The 17201-nt window shown below is 46.9% G+C and overlaps 1 protein-coding gene across 4 annotated transcripts in view; it reads left to right on the top strand.

Annotated features, from left to right (window-relative positions):
- The window catches only part of pomt2 (protein-O-mannosyltransferase 2), a 181322-nt gene that overhangs the window by 15199 nt on the left and 148922 nt on the right, over positions 1 to 17201 (top strand). For all 4 annotated transcript variants that reach the window (XR_013500072.1, XR_013500073.1, XM_078234589.1 and 1 more), the window contains exons 2-3: positions 1901 to 1985; positions 11287 to 11391. Coding sequence is in view for 2 of the 4 variants with exons in the window: in XM_078234589.1 (XP_078090715.1) it covers positions 1901 to 1985; positions 11287 to 11391 (190 nt within the window). In the remaining 2 variants the exon portion in view is untranslated. The remainder of the gene's footprint in view (positions 1 to 1900; positions 1986 to 11286; positions 11392 to 17201) is intronic.

The following is a 17201-nucleotide window of genomic DNA, read 5'->3' as shown; positions in this document are numbered from 1 at the left end:
ATATAAGATGTTGAGAGGCATAGATCGGGTGGACTCTCAGAGGCTTTTTCCCAGGGTGGAAATGGCTGCTACGAGAGGACACAGGTTTAAGGTGCTGGGGAGTAGGTACAGGGGAAATGTTAGGGGGAAGTTTTTCACGCAGAGGGTCGTGGGCGAGTGGAATCGGCTGCCGTCAGTGGTGGTGGAGGCAAACTCAATCGGGTCTTTTAAGAGATTCCTGGATGTGTACATGGGACTTAATAGGATGGAGGGTTATAGGTAGGCCTATAAGGTAAGGACTTGTGGGCTGAAGGATCTGTTTTGTGCTGTAGGTTTTTCTATGTTCTATCTTATAGAGGTCTATAAAATAATGAGGGGCAGAGATCAGTTAGATAGTCAACATCTTTTTCGAAAGGTAAGGGAGTCTAAAACTAGAGGGCATGGGTTTAAGGTGAGAGGGGAGAGATACATAAGGGTTTAAGAGGCAATTTTTTCACGCAGAGGGAGGAGAGTGTCTGGAACAAACTGCCACAGGTAGTAGTAGAGATGGGTACAATTTTGTCTTTTAAACAATTTTGTCTTTTAAAAGGCATTTAGACAGTTACATGGGTAAAATTGCTATCGAGGGCAATTGGGACTAACTTAATGGTAAAAACTGGGTGGTATGGAAAGGCCTACTTCCATGCCGTAAACCTCTGATTCAATAACATGATGGAAGGTATGCTCATGTGAAGATGGAACTTGGTCTCCACAAGGCCTGTGAGGTGGTCACTCCTACCGATACTGTCATGGACAAGATGCATCTACAGCAGGTGGGTTAGTGAGGATGGGGGTCAAGTCTGTTTTTTCCCTCCCCACTTTCTGCAGACTTGTTCGCGCAGATATGTCCTTTGGGACCTGGACAACTTGGTCCATACCTGGCCAGTTCAGTCTATGGGAGTAAATCTTTTACTTGTCCAGCTATACATGTACATGGAAATACAGGCTGTACATTGCCAAGTAGCAATGATTTGTTACCAATTACGTGTTGTGTAATGTCCGATTTCAGGCAGTCCTTGACTTTGCGACGTTCAAGTTACAACAAACGGCATTTTTGACATTTATAGATTTGCATCCTGCTTCTGCTTTATAATTCTGGTTTCAGCATTACGATGTTCCATGCTACCCATCTGAAACATTTTTGGGTCACTCACCCCAAGTGAGCTGTGGGAGTGGAGAAGCCCCCCTCACATTTTCCCAGAAAAAATTGGGACCTTACAGTACAGAGTTATGGGGATAGAAACAGAGGAGATGATGGATGGACATGGAGCAATGGAGTGGGAGAGCCAGTGCTATATGTTGGGATTTTGTGGGCTATTTTAGGCAGACACTTGCACACTTGGGGTGTGGAATGGACTGCCTGCAGTGATAGTGGAGTCAGACACTTTAGGAACATTTAAGCGGTTATTGGATAGGCACATGGAGCACACCAGGATGATAGGGAGTGGGATAGCTTGATCCTGGTTTCAGATAAAGCTCGGCACAACATCGTGGGCCGATGGGCCTGTTCTGTGCTGTACTGTTCTATGTTCTAAAAGCATATGGGCACTGCATACATGCCAGCACCCTTCTGGCCTATCCATGTGGTTTAATCTCCTTCAGTGACTTGTTGGCTCACAAATAGCTTCAGACAAGTGGCTTAGTACCACCCGGGACCACCAAACAGATGCACAAGAAGACCTGAAGGACTGAACATTAATATGTGTTCATGAACGAGTCATCCATTGTACCTATGGGAAAATTGATTCCGACTTTTGACATTTCAACTCACGATAGGTTCCTGAAAACAGGCTATACTTGCTGCACAAGTTGCTCTTATGATTAATCTCTGGAAGAGAATAATGTATTCGAAATCCTGTGTCATGTTTTTATTTCTTTGCAGTTGGGATGAAACTCACTTTGGTAAAATGGGAAGTTACTATATCAACCAAACATTTTTCTTTGATGTTCATCCTCCACTAGGCAAGGTAAGGATTCTCACGTATGAAGAAAATGAAACTAATTTTAAAAAACTCACGATAAAGAAATTTCTCCTTGCATCCCCATGGGATGTATTAGTAACTGTCTTGTATTTGTGTTCCCTTTTTCTGCATGTACCCATGAGTGGAAAAATTCCCTCCATCTCTAATGAGAACATAAGAACTAGGAGCAGGAGTAGACCATCTGGCCCCTCGAGCTGGCTCCCCTATTCAATAATATCATGGCTGATCTTTTCATGCACTCAGCTCCACTTACGCACCCGCTCACCATAACCCTTAATTCCTTTACTGTTCAAAAATTTATCTATCCTTGCCTTAAAAACATTCAATGAGGCCTCAACTGCTTCACTGGGCAGGGAATTCCACAGATTCACAACCCTTTGTGTGAAAAAGTTCCTCCTCAACTCAGTCCTAAATCTGCTTCCCCTTATTTTGAGGCTATGCCTCCGAGTTCTAGTTTCACCCGCCAATGGAAACCCTGCTTCTATCTTATCTATTCCCTTCATAATCTTATATGTTTCTATCAGATCTCCCCTCATTCTTCTGAATTCCAATGAGTATAGCCCCAGTCTACTCAGTCTCTCCTCATAAACCAACCCTCTCAACTCTGGAATCAACCTAGTGAATCTCCTCTGCACCCCCTCCAGTGCCAGTATATCCTTTCTCAAGTAAGGAGACCAAAACTGTACACACTCTCCAGGTGTGGCTTCAGCTGCAACATAACCTTGCTGTTTTTAAACTCCATCCCTCTCACAATAAAGGACAAAATTCCATTTGCCTTCTTAATTACCTGCTGCACCTGCAAACCAACTCCTTGAGTTTCCTGCACAAGGACACCCAGGTCCTTCTGCACAGCAGCATGCTGCAATTTTTTACCATTTAAATAATAGTCCATTTTGCTGTTATTCCTACCGAAATGGATGATCAACATTGTACTCCATCTGCCAGACCCTTGCCCACTCGCTTAGACTATCTATATCCCTTTGCAGACTTTCAGCATCCTCTGCACACTTTGCTCTGCCACCCATCTTAGTGTAATCTGCGAATTTTGACACACTACACTTAGTCCCCAAATCCAAATCATCTATGTAAATCATAAAGAATTGCAGTCCCAATACTGATCCCTCAGGCACACCACTAGTCACTGACCGCCAACCAGAAAAACACCCATTTACCCCCACTCTTTGATTTCTGTTAGTTCACCAATCCTCTATCCATGCTAATACATTACCCGTAACACCGGCACGGTAGCACAGAGGTTAGCACTGCTGCTTCACAGCTCCAGGGACCTGGGTTCGATTCCCAGCTTGGGTCACTGTCTGTGTGGAGTTTGCACATTCTCCTCGTGTCTGCGTGGGTTTCCTCTGGGTGCTCCGGTTTCCTCCCACAGTCCAAAGATGTGCGGGTTAGGTTGATTGGCCAAGCTAAAAATTGCCCTTAGTGTCCTGGGATGCGTAAGTTAGAGGGATTAGTGGGTAAAATATATGGGGGTAGGGCCTGGGTGGGATTGTGGTCGGTGCAGATTCGATGGGCCGAATGGCCTCTTTCTGTGCTGTAGGGATTCTAAGATTCTAAGACCGTGCACCTTTATCTTATGTAGCAGTCTTTGGTGCGGCACCTTGTCAAATGCCTTCTGGAAATCCAGATACACCACATCCACAGGTTCCCCATTGTCCACTGCACATGTAAAGTTCTCAAAGAATTCCACCAAATTAGTCAAACATGACCTTCCCTTCATGAACCCATGCTGTGTCTTACCAACGTCTAACCCATTGATAATAAAGAACAAAGAACATTACAGCACAGGAATAGACCCTTCGGCCCTCCAAGCCTGCACCGACCATGCTGTCCGTCTAAACGAAAACCTCCTACCCTTCCAGTGACCATATCCCTCTATTTCCATCCTATTCATGTATTTGTCCAGACGCCCCTTAAGAACCACTATTGTATCTGCATCCACTACTTCCCCTGGCAGCGAGTTCCAGGCACCCACCACCCTCTGTGTGAAACAAAAACTTGCTTGCCTCGTATATCTCCTTTAAACCTTGCACCTTGCACCTCTGCCCCCGAGTAATTGACTCTTCCACCCTGGGAAAAAGCTTCTGACTATCCACTCTGTCCATGTCCCTCATAATCTTGTAGACTTCTGTCAGATCACTGTCATTCCATTGAGAACAAACCAAGTTTCTCCAACCTCTCCTCATACCTGATGCCCTCCATACCAGGCAACATCCTGGTAAATCTTGTCTGTACCCTCTCCTAAGACTCCACATCCTTCTGTAGTGTGGCGACTAGAATTGAATGCTATATTCCAAGTGTGGCCTAACCAAAGTTCTATAAAGCTGCAACATGACTTGCCAATTTTTAACTCCATGCCCCCGCTGATGAAGGCAAGCATGCTGTATGCCTTCTTGGCTATCTTCTCCATCTGCGTTGCCACTTTCAGTGACCTGTGTGTCTGTACACCCAGATCCCTCTGCCTATCAATACTCTAGAGGGTTCTGCCATTTATAGTATATTTCCCACCTGTATTAGACCTTCCAAAATGCATTACCTCACATTTGTCGGGATTAAACTCCATCTGCCATCTCTCCGCCCAAGACTCTAACCGATCTATATCCTGCTATATTCTCCGACGGTCCTCATCGCTATCCGCATTTCCACCAACCTTGGTGACGTCCGCAAACTTACGAATCAAACCAGTTACATATACAGCAAAGGTCCCAGCACTGATCCCTGAGGAATGCCACTAGTCATGATGTGGAGATAGAAATCATAGAAATCCTACAGTGCAGAAGGAGGCCATTTGGCCCATCGAGTCTGCACCGACCACAATCCCACCCGGGCCCTACCCCCACATATTTACCCGCTAATCCCTCTAATCTACACATTTTAGGACTCTAAGGGGCAATTTTTAACCTGGCCAATCAACCTAGCCCGCACATCTTTGGACTGTGGGAGGAAACCGGAGCACCCGGAGGAAACCCACGCAGACACGAGGAGAATGTGCAAACTCCACACAGACAGTGACCCGAGCCAGGAATCGAACCCGGGACCCTGGAGCTGTGAAGCAGCAGTGCTAACCACTGCCACCGTGCCGGCGTTGAACTGAGGCAAACACAGTAAGAAGTCCGACAACACCAGGTTAAAGTCCAACAGGTTTATTTGGTAGCAAATGCCACTAGCTTTCGGAGGGTGCTGCTCCTCCGTCAGGTGGAGTGGAAGATCTGCTCACAAACAGGGCATACAGAGACACAAACTCAATTTACAGAATAATGATTAGAATGCTAATCAAGCTAATCAATGCTAATACAGCTAATCAAGTCTTAAAGATACAGACAATGTGAGTGGAGAGAGCATTAAGCACAGGTTAAAGAGATGTGTATTGTCTTCAGACAGGACAGCTGGTGAGATTTTGCAAGTACAAAGAACAATACAGCACAGGAACAGGCCCTTCGGCCCTCCAAGCCCGCGCCGCTCCCTGGTCCAAACTAGACCATTCTTTTGTATCCCTCCATTCCCACTCCGTTCATGTGGCTATCTAGATAAGTCTTAAACGTTCCCAGAGTGCCCGCCTCCACCACCTTGCCTGGCAGCGCATTCCAGGCCCCCACTACCCTCTGTGTAAAATATGTCCTTCTGATATCCGTGTTAAACCTCCCCCGCCTCACCTTGAACGTATGACCCATCGTGAACGTCACCACCGACCTGGGAAAAAGCTTCCCACTGTTCATCCTTTCTATGCCTTTCATAATTTTATACACCTCTATTAGGTCTCCCCTCATCCTCCGTCTTTCCAGTGAGAACAACCCCAGTTTACCCAATCTCTCCTCATAACTAAGCCCCTCCATACCAGGCAACATCCTGGTAAACCTCTTCTGCACTCTCTCTCAAGCCTCCACGTCTTTCTGGTAGTGTGGCGACCAGAACTGGACGCAGTATTCCAAATGCGGCCGAACCAACGTTCTATACATCTGCAACATCAAACCCCAACTTTTATACTCTATGCCTCATCCTATAAAGGCAAGCATGCCATATGCCTTCTTCACCACCTTCTCCACCTGTGACGTCACCTTCAAGGATCTGTGGACTTGCACACCCAGGTCCCTCTGCGTATCTACACCCTTTATGGTTCTGCCATTTATCGTATAGCTCCTCCCTACATTATTTCTACCAAAATGCATCACTTCGCATTTATCAGGATTGAACTCCATCTGCCATTTCTTTGCCCAAATTTCCAGCCTATCTATATCCTTCTGTAGCCCCTGACAATGCTCCTCACTATCTGCAAGTCCTGCCAATTTCGTGTCGTCTGCAAACTTACTGATCACCCCAGTTACACCTTCTTCCAGATCGTTTATATAAATCACAAACAGCAGAGGTCCCAATACAGAGCCCTGCGGAACACCACTAGTCACAGGCCTCCAGCCAGAAAAAGACCCTTCCACTACCACCCTCTGTCTTCTGTGACCAAGCCAGTTCTCCACCCATCTAGCCACCTCCCCCTTTATCCCATGAAATCCAACCTTTTGCACCAACCTACCATGAGGTACTTTGTCAAACGCTTTACTCAAGTCCATATAGACGACATCCACGGCCCTTCCCTCGTCAACCGTTCTGGTCACTTCTTCAAAAAACTCCACCAGGTTCGTGAGGCATGACCTCACTTTCACAAAACCATGCTGACTATCGTTAATGAGTTTATTCCTTTCTAAATGCGCATACATCCTATCTCTAAGAATCCTCCAACAACTTCCCTACCACGGACGTCAAGCTCACTGGCCTATAATTTCCTGAGTTATCCTTCCTACCCTTCTTAAATAACGGGACCACATTAGCTATCCTCCAATCCTCTGGGACCTCACCTGTGTCCAGTGACGAGACAAAGATTTGCGTCAGAGGCCCAGCGATTTCATCTCTCGTCTCCCTGAGCAGCCTTGGATAGATTCCATCAGGCCAGGCAAGTTGTGGGGGTTACAGATAGTGTGACATGGACCCAAGAATGCCACTAGTCACAGCCCTCCATTCAGAAACCACCCTTCCCCTGCTACCCTCTGTCTTCTATGATCGATGTGGAGATGCCGGTGTTGGACTGGGGTAAACACTGTAAGAAGTCTCACAACACCAGGTTGAAGTCCAAAAGGTTTATTTGGTAGCAAAATCCACTAGCTTTCGGAGCGCTGCCCCTTCGTCAGGTGAGTGGGAGTTCTATTCACAAACATAGAAACATAGAAAAACTACAGCACAATACAGGCCCTTCAGCCCACAAAGTTGTGCCGAACATGTCCCTACCTTAGCGATTACTAGGCTTACCTATAACCCTCTATCTTACGAAGTTCCATGTACTTATCTAAAAGTCTCTTAAAAGACCCTATGGAACCCGCCTCCACCACCGTTGCTGGCAGCCCATTCCACGCACCCACCACCCTCTGAGTGAAAAACTTACCACTGACATCACCTCTGTACCTACTCCCCAGCACCTTAAACCTGTGTCCACTCGTAGCAGCCATTTCAGCCCTGGTAAAAAGCCTCCAAGAATCCACCCGACCTATATCTCCCAACATCTTGTACACCTCTATCAGGTCACCTCTCATCCTTCGTCTCTCCAAGGAGAAAAGACCGAGCTCCCTCAACCTATCCTCAGAAGGCATGCCAACCAATCCAGGCAACATCCTTGTAAATCTTCTCTGCACCCTTTCAATCATTTCCACATCCCTTCTGTAATGAGGCGACCAGAACTGAGCACAGTACTCCAAGTGGGGTCTGACGAGGGCCTTATAAAGCTGCATCATTATCTCCCGACTCCTAAACTCAGTCCCTCGATTGATGAAGGCCAGCACACCATACGCCTTCTTAACCACCTCCTCTACCTGCGAGGCCGATTTAAGAGTCCTATGGACCCGGACCCCAAGGTCCTTCTGATCCTTTACACTGCAAAGAGTCTTACCCTTGATATTATACTCCTTCATCCCATTTCACCTGTCAAAATGGACCATACCACACTTATCCAGGTTGAAGTCCATCTGCCACTTCTCCGCCCAGTCTTGCATCCTATCTATGTCACGCTGCAGCTTCTGACATAAGAACATAAGAACATAAGAAATAGGAGCAGGAGTAGGCCATCTAGCCCCTCGAGCCTGCCCCGCCATTCAATAAGATCATGGCTGATCTGACGTGGATCAGTACCACTTACCTGCCTGATCCCCATAACCCTTAATTCCCTTACCGATCAGGAATCCATCCATCCGCGCTTTAAACATATTCAGCGAGGTAGCCTCCACCACCTCAGTGGGCAGAGAATTCCAGAGATTCACCACCCTCTGGGAGAAGAAGTTCCTCCTCAACTCTGTCTTAAACCGACCCCCCTTTATTTTGAGGCTGTGTCCTCTAGTTTTAACTTCCTTACTAAGTGGAAAGAATCTCTCCGCCTCCACCCTATCCAGCCCCCGCATTATCTTATAAGTCTCCATAAGATCCCCCCTCATCCTTCTAAACTCCAACGAGTACAAACCCAATCTCCTCAGCCTCTCCTCATAATCCAAACCCCTCATCTCCGGTATCAACCTGGTGAACCTTCTCTGCACTCCCTCCAATGCCAATATATCCTTCCTCATATAAGGGGATCAATACTGCACACAGTATTCCAGCTGCGGCCTCACCAATGCCCTGTACAGGTGCATCAAGACATCCCTGCTTTTATATTCTATCCCCCTCGCGATATAGGCCAACATCCCATTTGCCTTCTTGATCACCTGTTGTACCTGCAGACTGGGCTTTTGCGTCTCATGCACAAGGACCCCCAGGTCCCTTTGCACGGTAGCATGTTTTAATTTGTTTCCATTGAGATAGTAATCCCATTTGTTATTATTTCCTCCAAAGTGTATAACCTCGCATTTCTCAACGTTATACTCCATTTGCCATATCCTCGCCCACTCACTCAGCCTGTCCAAATCTCTCTGCAGATCTTCTCCGTCCTCCACACGATTCACTTTTCCACTTATCTTTGTGTCGTCTGCAAACTTCGTTACCCTACACTCCGTCCCCTCCTCCAGATCATCTATATAAATGGTAAACAGTTGCGGCCCGAGTACCGATCCCTGCGGCACGCCACTAGTTACCTTCCTCCAACCGGAAAAACACCCATTTATTCCGACTCTTTGCTTCCTGTCGGATACACCCTGGACCCGAGCACCAGGCAGGCAACACAATCTACGGTATTCCTTATCCTGGTCACAGAGAACAGTGTCTATGCCGTTAACTACACTATCCCCAATTACTACTACATTTCTCTTTGATTTCTCCGTTGCAGCAGCACCCTGCACCCTGGTACTGCCGACAGTTTTCTCATCCTTCTCGCAGTCATTTTTCCCATCTACACTGGTGGCAAGCACCTCAAATCTGTTACACAGATTTAAGGGCTGAGGTTCTTGGGACTTTACCTCCCGCAAACTACTTCCTTTCTTCCCCCCAGGAAGAATGGAGGGATAATAATTCTTGTGGTGCATTCAGGAGAATTCATCGATTTCAGGAAGCGTAGTGGAGGACACGCCCATCTACATCAACGGGGATGAAGTGGCAACGATCGAGAGCTTCAAGTTTCTCGGTGTCCAAAACACCAACAACTGTCCTGGTGCAACCACATCTACGCTATAGAAAGCCCACCAACACCTCTACTTTCCCAGGAGGCTAAGGAAATTCTACATGCCCCTACAACACTCACCACTTTTTAAAGATAGAGTCGTAGAGGTTTACAGCATGGAAACAGGCCCTTCAGTCCAACTTGTCCATGCTGCTCTTTTTTTTTAAACCCCTAAGCTAATCCCAATTGCCCGCATTTGGCCCATATCCCTCTGTACCCATCTTACCCATGTAACTGTCTAAATGCTTTTTAAAAGACAAAATTGTACCCGCCTCTACTACTACCTCTGGCAGCATGTTCCAAACACTCACCACCCTCTGTGAAAAAATTGCCCCTCTGGACACTTTTGTATCTCTCCCCTCTCATCTTAAACCTATGCCCTCTAGTTTTAGACTCCCCTACCTTTGGGAAAAGATATTGACTGTCAAGCTAATCTGTGCCCCTCATTATTTTGTAGACCTCTATAAGATGCACTATAGAAAGCATCCTTTCCGGATATATTACAGCTTGGTATGGTTCCTGCCATGACCAAGACCGCAAGAAACTAAGAATGTAGCCCAGTCCATCACGCAAATCTGCCTCCCCTCCATTGACTCTGTCTACACTTCCCACTGCCTCAGAAAAGCAGCCAGCATAATTAAGGACCCCACGCACCCTGGACATTCTCTCTTCCACCTCCTTCTGTCGGGAAAAAGATACAAAAGTCTGAGGACATGTACCAATCAGCTTCTTCCCTGCTGCCATCAGACTTTTGAATGGACCTACCTTGTATTACGTTGATCTTTCTGTTCACCCTAGCTATGACTATAACACTACATTCTGCACTCTCTCTGTTCCTTCTCTTGTACGGTATGTTTTGTCTGTATAGCGTGCAAGAAATAATACTTTTCACTGTATATTAATACATGTGACAATAATAAATCAAATCCAAAGAATTGTTTTTGGCTACTATGTAGCAAGTCCAACAAGAGAGGGCACAATTCTAGACTTCATTTTTGAAAATGAAGCTGGACAGATAGAAGGAGTGCCAGTGGGAGACCGTTTTGGCGGTAGTGTTCATAATTCCGTTAGTTTAACATAAATATGGAAAAGGACAAAGATGGGACAGGAGTTCTATATTAGGGCAAGGCCAATTTTACTAAGCTGAGTGATTTCGCAAAAGTGGACTGGAAATAGCAACTTGAAGATAATTCAGTGCTAGAACAGTGGAAGACATTTCAAGGGGTTCAGAGTAAACGGGTACCCCTACAAAGAAAATGGGTGGGATGGCCAAATTTAGAGCCCCCTGGATCTGAAGGATCAAAGATAAGGCAGAAAAGGAAAGCTTATGTCAGACACCAAGAACTCAGAACGACAAAGCTGAGAGGGGTATAGAAAGTACAGGGGTAAAATTGAAAATGAAATTGGGAAAGCTAAGAGAGGGCATGAAAGAATATTGGTGAGTAAAATCAAGGAGAGCCTTAAGAGTTTTATTAATACATTTGAGAGTAAGTGCATAACTAAGGAAAGCGTAGGGCCCATAAAGAGCAAACGGGAAACCTATATGGAGATGCACAAGATGTGGGTATGGTTTTTAATTAATACTTTGTGTCTCTTACATTTTATGCCCCTGCTCTTCTCTATTCAGTTTCATTGCTTTTCTGTTCCTAGATGTTAATTGGATTAGCAGGATATCTGACTGGATATGATGGTACCTTCCCCTTTAAAAAGCCTGGAGACAAGTATGAACAGCACCACTACTACGGCATGAGAGCGGTGAGAAGCATTGGCTGGAGAAGTGGGAGGAATATTGATTTACCAAATAACATGGTTGCAAAAAAATCTAGAAAGCTTCTCATGGTACAAAAGAGGGCCAGGACACACCAGTCAGAATAATGATATCTTTGTTTGAGAGAGAGAGGAAATGACACATGTCAGATAGTGTTCCTTAGGTTGGACCCAGTGATGAACTTCTTTGTTGCTTTATGTTAAAAGTTGTGTCTGCCTTGGTGATAGAAGATAGACAGCATCAATTTGTTAACTGTGGTGCTAATGTTGCGAATAGCATTAGACAGGACATCAGAGATGCAAGCGTTGGGGTGGCACAGTGGTTAGCACTGCTATCTCACAGCACCAGGAGTCCAGGTTCGATTCCCGGCTTGGGTCACTGTCTGTGCGAAGTCTGCACGTTCTCCCTGTGTCTGCCTTGGTTTCCTCCGGGTGCTCCAGTTTCCTCCCACAGTCCAAAGATGTGCTGGTTAAGTGCATTGGCCGTGTTAAATTCTCCCTCCGTGTACCCGAACAGGCGCTGGAGTGCGGCGACTAGGGAAATTTTACAGTAACTTTATTACAGTGTGATTGTAAGCCTACTTGTGACTAATGAATAAAAGTTTTTTGGTTTTAATCTCTATCTATATCCTGCTGTATTGCCCGACAATGCTCTTCGCTATCCGCAATTTTAAATTTTAATCTCTGCTGTTTGGGTTTAATCTCATTTGTTTGGGTTTAATCTCAGTTGTTTGGGATTAATCACAGTTGTTTGGGTTTAATCTCAGTTGTTTGGATTTAATCTCAGTTGTTTGGGTTTAATCTCAGTTGTTTGGATTTAATTTCAGTTTGTTTGGGTTTTAATCTCAGTTGGAGGGTTTAAAAGTAGGCCGCACCTTTGAGCGGGCAGCGTCGTTAGCGGGCAGCGGAGTGAGCAGGGGACAGAGTGAGAGCTAAAAGGGCTTTGGCTCACAGGGCTTCGGCGAAGGCGAGGAAGGTTGTTTGTTTGTTTTTCTTCGGTTACACCCCCTTTTTGTTTTATCCCCAAAACTAAAAAGGACATGGCTGGTATGAGTGGGAGGCCAGTATACGGCATTCGGTGTGGGATGTGGGAGTTCCTGGAGACAACTTGCCTCCCGGAAGTCCACATCTGTGCCAGATGTGTGGAACTGCATCTCCTGAAGGATCGTGTAAGGGAGCTGGAGCTGAGGCTCGATGAACTCAGTTTAGTTAGGGAAAATGAGAGAGTAATAGATAAAAGTTATAGTCAGGTAGTGACACCAGGGTCTCGGAAGGAAGACACGTGGGTCACAGTTAGGAGGGGTAATAGTCAGAAGGGTGATGTGCCAGAAAGTACCCCAGTGGCAGTCTCCCATAAAAGAAAGGAATGGGCAACAGATGGGAGAAGGGAAGGGAGTGAGCAGTCTGTGGAGGGATCCCCTGTGGTTGTCCCCCTCCAAAATAGGTATCTTGTTTTGGATTCTGTGGAGGGGGATGACCCTCCAGGGGTAAGCCACGAGGACCAGATCGCCTCCACGGAGACAGGCTCAGGGGTCCGGAAGGGAAAGAAGGGGTTTAGGAGAGCGATAGTTGTGGGGGACGCAATGGTTAGAGGCACGGACAGGCACTTCTGTGGGACTGAACGAGAATCCAGGATGGTAGTCTGCCTCTCTGGTGCCGGGGTACTGGATGTCTCCGAGAGGGTAGGAAGCATATTTAAAAAGGAAGGTAGTCAAACGGATGTGATTGTACACATTGGGGGAAATAAGAACATAAGAACATAAGAAATAGGAGCAGGAGTAGGCCAAACAAATTAAAACATGCTACCGTGCAAAGGGACCTGGGGGTCCTTGTGCATGAGACGCAAAAGCCCAGTCTGCAGGTACAACAGGTGATCAAGAAGGCAAATGGGATGTTGGCCTATATTGCGAGGGGGATAGAATATAAAAGCAGGGATGTCTTGATGCACCTGTACAGGGCATTGGTGAGGCCGCAGCTGGAATACTGTGTGCAGTATTGGTCCCCTTATATGAGGAAGGATATATTGGCATTGGAGGGAGTGCAGAGAAGGTTCACCAGGTTGATACCGGAGATGAGGGGTTTGGATTATGAGGAGAGGCTGAGGAGATTGGGTTTGTACTCGTTGGAGTTTAGAAGGATGAGGGGGGATCTTATGGAGACTTATAAGATAATGCGGGGGCTGGATAGGGTGGAGGCGGAGAGATTCTTTCCACTTAGTAGGGAAGTTAAAACTAGAGGACACAGCCTCAAAATAAAGGGGGGTCGGTTTAAGACAGAGTTGAGGAGGAACTTCTTCTCCCAGAGGGTGGTGAATCTCTGGAATTCTCTGCCCACTGAGGTGGTGGAGGCTACCTCGCTGAATATGTTTAAAGCGCGGATGGATGGATTCCTGATCGGTAAGGGAATTAAGGGTTATGGGGATCAGGCGGGTAAGTGGTACTGATCCACGTCAGATCAGCCATGATCTTATTGAATGGCGGGGCAGGCTCGAGGGGCTAGATGGCCTACTCCTGCTCCTATTTCTTATGTTCTTATCTAGCCCCTCGAGCCTCCCCGCCATTCAATAAGATCATGGCTGATCTGACGTGGATCAGTACCACTTACCCGCCTGATCCCCATAACCCTTAATTCCCTTACCGATCAGGAATCCATCCATCCGCGCTTTAAACATATTCAGCGAGGTAGCCTCCACCACCTCAGTGGGCAGAGAATTCCAGAGATTCACCACCCTCTGGGAGAAGAAGTTCCTCCTCAACTCTGTCTTAAACCGACCCCCCTTTATTTTGAGGCTGTGTCCTCTAGTTTTAACTTCCTTACTAAGTGGAAAGAATCTCTCCGCCTCCACCCTATCCAGCCCCCGCATTATCTTATAAGTCTCCATAAGATCCCCCCTCATCCTTCTAAACTCCAACGAGTACAAACCCAATCTCCTCAGCCTCTCCTCATAATCCAAACCCCTCATCTCCGGTATCAACCTGGTGAACCTTCTCTGCACTCCCTCCAATGCCAATATATCCTTCCTCATATAAGGGGACCAATACTGCACACAGTATTCCAGCTGCGGCCTCACCAATGCCCTGTACAGGTGCATCAAGACATCCCTGCTTTTATATTCTATCCCCCTCGCAATATAGGCCAACATCCCATTTGCCTTCTTGATCACCTGTTGTACCTGCAGACTGGGCTTTTGCGTCTCATGCACAAGGACCCCCAGGTCCCTTTGCACGGTAGCATGTTTTAAATGATGTAGGTAGGAAGAGCAGGGGGGTCATACGAGAGAAATTCAGGGAGTTGGGTGCTATGCTAAAAAGAAAGACCTCCAGGGTAGCAATATCTGGACTGCTCCCGGTGCCTAGTGCAAGTGGATTTACCAGGATGTGCAGAGGAGATTTACCAGGATGCTGCCTGGTTTGGAGTGTCGGTCTTATGAGGAAAGGTTGAGGGAGCTGGGGCTGTTCTCTCTGGAGCGGAGGAGATTGAGGGGAGACTTAATAGAGGTTTATAAAATGATGAAGGGGATAGATCGAGTGAACGTTCAAAGACTATTTCCTCGGGTGGATGGAGCTATTACAAGGGGGCATAACTATAGGGTTCATGGTGGGAGATATAGGAAGGATATCAGAGGTAGGTTCTTCACGCAGAGAGTGGTTGGGGTGTGGAATGGACTGCCTGCAGTGATAGTGGAGTCAGACACTTTAGGAACATTTAAGCGGTTATTGGATAGGCACATGGAGCACACCAGGATGGTAGGGAGTGGGATAGCTTGATCTTGGTTTCAGATGAAGGTCGGCACAACATCGTGGGCCGAAGGGCCTGTTCTGTGCTGTAATGTTCTATGTTCTATGTTCTAAGTGAGGCTCGGGACAGGGAGATTCTACAGTTGAACGCGTGGCTAAAGGACTGGTGCAAGAGGGAGGTTTTTAAATTCATAGATAACTGGGAAATCTTCAAGTCAGGATGGCAACTGTACAGAAAGGATGGGTTACACCTTAACTGGAAGGGAGCAAATATCCTGGCTGGGAGTTTTGCTAGAGTGTTTCGGCAGGATTTAAACTAGTGTGGCAGGGGGGTGGGGAACAAAACAGGAGGTCAGTAAATACTGAGGCTGGGGTCGAGCTGGGGGCCAGGGCAAGGCTAGCTAAGAAGAGGAGCACTCTGGAGGAGGAGGACCTGACTGGGCCTGGAGGTCTGGAGTGCATCTGCTTCAATGCGAGGAGTGTAACGGGTAAAACAGACGAACTTAGGGCCTTAATGCTTGTGCGGAATTTGGATGTGGTTGCGGTGACGGAAACTTGGCTAAAAGAAGGACAGGACTGGCAGCTGAATATTCCGGGGTATAAGTGTTTTAGGCGAGACAGAGGAGGGGCTAAAAAAGGTGGGGGAGTAGCGATATTAGTTAAGAAGCATATTACCGCGGTGCAGAGGGTAGACAACTTAGAGGGGTCATGTACTGAGTCGCTGTGGGTGGAACTCAGAAACAGGAAGGGTGCAGTCACTATGCTGGGGGTGTACTACAGACCACCCAACAGCCCACGGGAAGTGGAGGAAAGGATATGTCAGCAGATTCTGGATAGGTGCAGAAAAAATAGGGTTGTTGTAGTGGGGGACTTTAATTTCCCTGGCACAGACTGGAAAGTGCTTAGAGCTGGGGGTCCGGACGGGGAGGAATTTGTAAAATGCGTACTGGAAGGTTCTTAGGAACAGTATGTAGATAGCCCGACTAGAGAGGGGGCTATACTGGACCTAGTTCTGGGAAATGAGCCCGGTCAGGTCGTCAAAGTTTCGGTAGGGGAACATGTGGCAAATAGTGACCACAACACTGTTAACTTTAGGATAGTAATGGACAAGGATGAGTGCTGTCCTACGGGCAGGGTGCTAAATTGGGGGAAGGCTGACTATAGCCGGATTAGGCAGGAATTGGTGGATGTTCATTGGGAGAGGATGTTAGAGGGTAAGTCTGCGTCTGGCATGTGGGAGTCTTTTAAGGATCTATTGATAAGGCTGCAGGATAGGCATGTGCCTCTAAAAAGGAAAGATAGGAAAGGTAGGATTCGAGAGCCGTGGATAACCAGGGAAATTGAGGATCTGATTAAAATGAAAAGGGAGGCGTACGTTAAGTCCAGGCAACTGAAAACAGATGGAGCTGTGGAGGAATACAGAGAGAGTAGGAAAGATCTCAAACGGGGAGTTAGAAGGGCAAAAAGAGGTCACGAGATGTTCTTGGCAGGCAGGATTAAGGAGAATCCTAAGGCATTCTATTCATACGTTAGGAACAAAAGAGTTGTCAGGGAGAAAATCGGACCTCTCAGGGACAAAGGAGGGGAATTATGCTTAGAACCCAAGGGAATAGGGGAGATCCTAAATGAATACTTTGCATCGGTATTCACGAAGGAGAGGGGCGTGTTAACCGGGAGTGTCTCGGAGGGAGGTGTTGACCCGTTAGAGAAAATCTCCATTACAAGAGAGGAAGTGTTAGGTTTTTTAGGGAACATTAAAACTGACAAAGCCCCAGGGCCTGATGGCATCTATCCTCGACTGCTCAGGGAGACGAGAGGTGAAATTGCTGGGCCTCTGACGGAAATCTTTGTCGCTTCTTTGGACACGGGTGAGGTCCCTGAGGATTGGAGGATAGCGAATGTGGTCCCGTTGTTTAAGAAGGGTAGCAGGGATAACCCAGGAAATTATAGGCCGGTGAGCTTGACGTCCGTGGTAGGGAAGTTGTTGGAGAGGATTCTTAGAGACAGGATGTATGTGCATTTAGAACGGAATAATCTCATTAGTGACAGACAGCATGGTTT

This window comes from Mustelus asterias, chromosome 18 (assembly GCF_964213995.1).
Source record: "Mustelus asterias chromosome 18, sMusAst1.hap1.1, whole genome shotgun sequence".
Lineage (NCBI taxonomy): Eukaryota > Metazoa > Chordata > Chondrichthyes > Carcharhiniformes > Triakidae > Mustelus > Mustelus asterias.
This window is presented reverse-complemented; position numbering and strand designations above follow the sequence as displayed.